The 1,675-nt window shown below is 64.0% G+C and overlaps 1 protein-coding gene across 1 annotated transcript in view; it reads left to right on the top strand.

Moving 5' to 3' along the window:
* Window positions 1-802, top strand: part of EMIHUDRAFT_211953 (hypothetical protein) — a gene marked incomplete at both ends in the record, with an annotated part of 2,327 nt that extends 1,525 nt beyond the window's left edge. Inside the window, one exon of the mRNA XM_005766402.1 lies at window positions 671-802. Within this exon, the coding sequence (XP_005766459.1) occupies window positions 671-802 (132 nt within the window). The remainder of the gene's footprint in view (window positions 1-670) is intronic.
* Window positions 803-1,675: the final 873 nt, after the last annotated feature.

Below are 1,675 nucleotides of genomic sequence, written 5' to 3' on the forward strand. Positions count from 1 at the left end.
CCCCCCCCCCCGCAAGGCGCGAGACACACGGAAGGTAGGTACCGTTTCGGGCCGCGGGGAGTTCGAGCACCATTTGCGTCGTGGACGACGAGTTTCGAGAGTAACGCCTTGGGCAACGGACGCGCGCACGCGCGCCGTCCGTGCCCGAGACCGCCGCCAAAGCTCCACATGCGAGTCAAACGCGCAGAAAAAAATCACAGGCATCGCCGACTTGATGCCCAAAGGCAATCGCCTCCATGACATCCATGTCGCATCGCAAGGCCTCCCTCACTGCCCGCCCAACCGGGGGGACCCGACGCGCGATGCAAATCCACGTAATGCGTATGTGTGATACGTCCAAGCGGGGGGGGGGGGGGGGCTCGGGGGCGCGCGGGGCGAGATATACGTAATCCGTAAACGTGACCGTGGTACGTAAGTCGCGTAAGGCACCCGCCGCGCGGGCCATTGTACCATCCCCCGGGCAAAGCTTGCGGTGAAAAAGACGTATGCGTAATGCGGATACGTGATACGTCGAAGACGCCCCGCCCCCCCGCGGGCCGCGGCGCACCGGCTGAGATCCATAATCCGTATACGTGACACACGTGGTACGTATGAGGCAACCACAGGGCCATCGCACCGTCACGCACGCGATGATTACGTGTATGTATTGACGTCTTCTATTTTTTTGAAGGGGGAGGCGTTCGACGGGCTGCGTAATGCGACGCATTTGGACTGGCAAGTGACGTACACGCACCGTGGTTACGTATTCCCGAAAGGGCGTGATGTGATGCGTATGCATATGGGCCTCCGTGCATATGCGTAGCAGTACTGACCACGGTTGAGCACCCGAGCTTATGGGACGTTTTTTTGTTATTTATTGCGCGACCGTAGTGGCCGGGGCCTCCGAAGCCAGCCACGAGGAAGGGCCGACTTACGGCTTTAGGGTTAGTATAGCGGGCCGAGAAGGCCGCCCACACCCACGAGGATGGTCGGGCGCGTGCCTCCCCGACTCGGACTGCCGCCTCAGAGGGCGGACATGCTTCCTCTCGCCCTCTCACCCGCGGATGATGGCCGAGTCCGCGGCCTCACCGCACCACCACGCACGCCCTTTGCAGCGGTGCAACTGTCGTCGACTTCGAAGGAATAATAGCGTACTTGCCCTCGATGTTGACCCTCCCCCACCACCACTCTCCCCGGACGACGCCGCTCTCACACCTGCTATGGTCTCTCTCTCGATACACAACACGCTCGCCGACTTGGCAACAAGGGTTGACTCCATCGCGCTAAGCGACGAACCTGCCCCCGCCCCTCGGGGCGGGGGGCCCCGCCCCCCCGGGGGGCCCTTTGGGGCCCCTCCAGGGGGCGAACCCTCCGGGGAGGCCGGCTTTCCCCGTGCCGGTTCTCCCCAACCAACCCCGCCGGCAGCGCGAGCTGCCGGCCACATTGAGCGGTTCGTCCGCGTCGCGCACCCGTCCCAACCGGGGGCCGCAGACTGGTTCTGCGCGCCAACGGCTGGTGACGCTGTGTTGCCCTTGAGCTAGTCCTTCCCCGGTCGCCTAGCCTCTGCGCTGTCTGGCGAACGCCTGTATGCCATGCGCGCGGACCACGCTTGCGTGGATACGTGGCTGGCAGGCTGACCCGTGTGCGGGGTAATCCCGCGCACGGGGAAGCTTCACGGGTTCGAGTCGTCAAACAT

This window comes from Emiliania huxleyi (genome assembly GCF_000372725.1).
Source record: "Emiliania huxleyi CCMP1516 unplaced genomic scaffold EMIHUscaffold_51, whole genome shotgun sequence".
NCBI lineage: Eukaryota > Haptophyta > Isochrysidales > Noelaerhabdaceae > Emiliania > Emiliania huxleyi.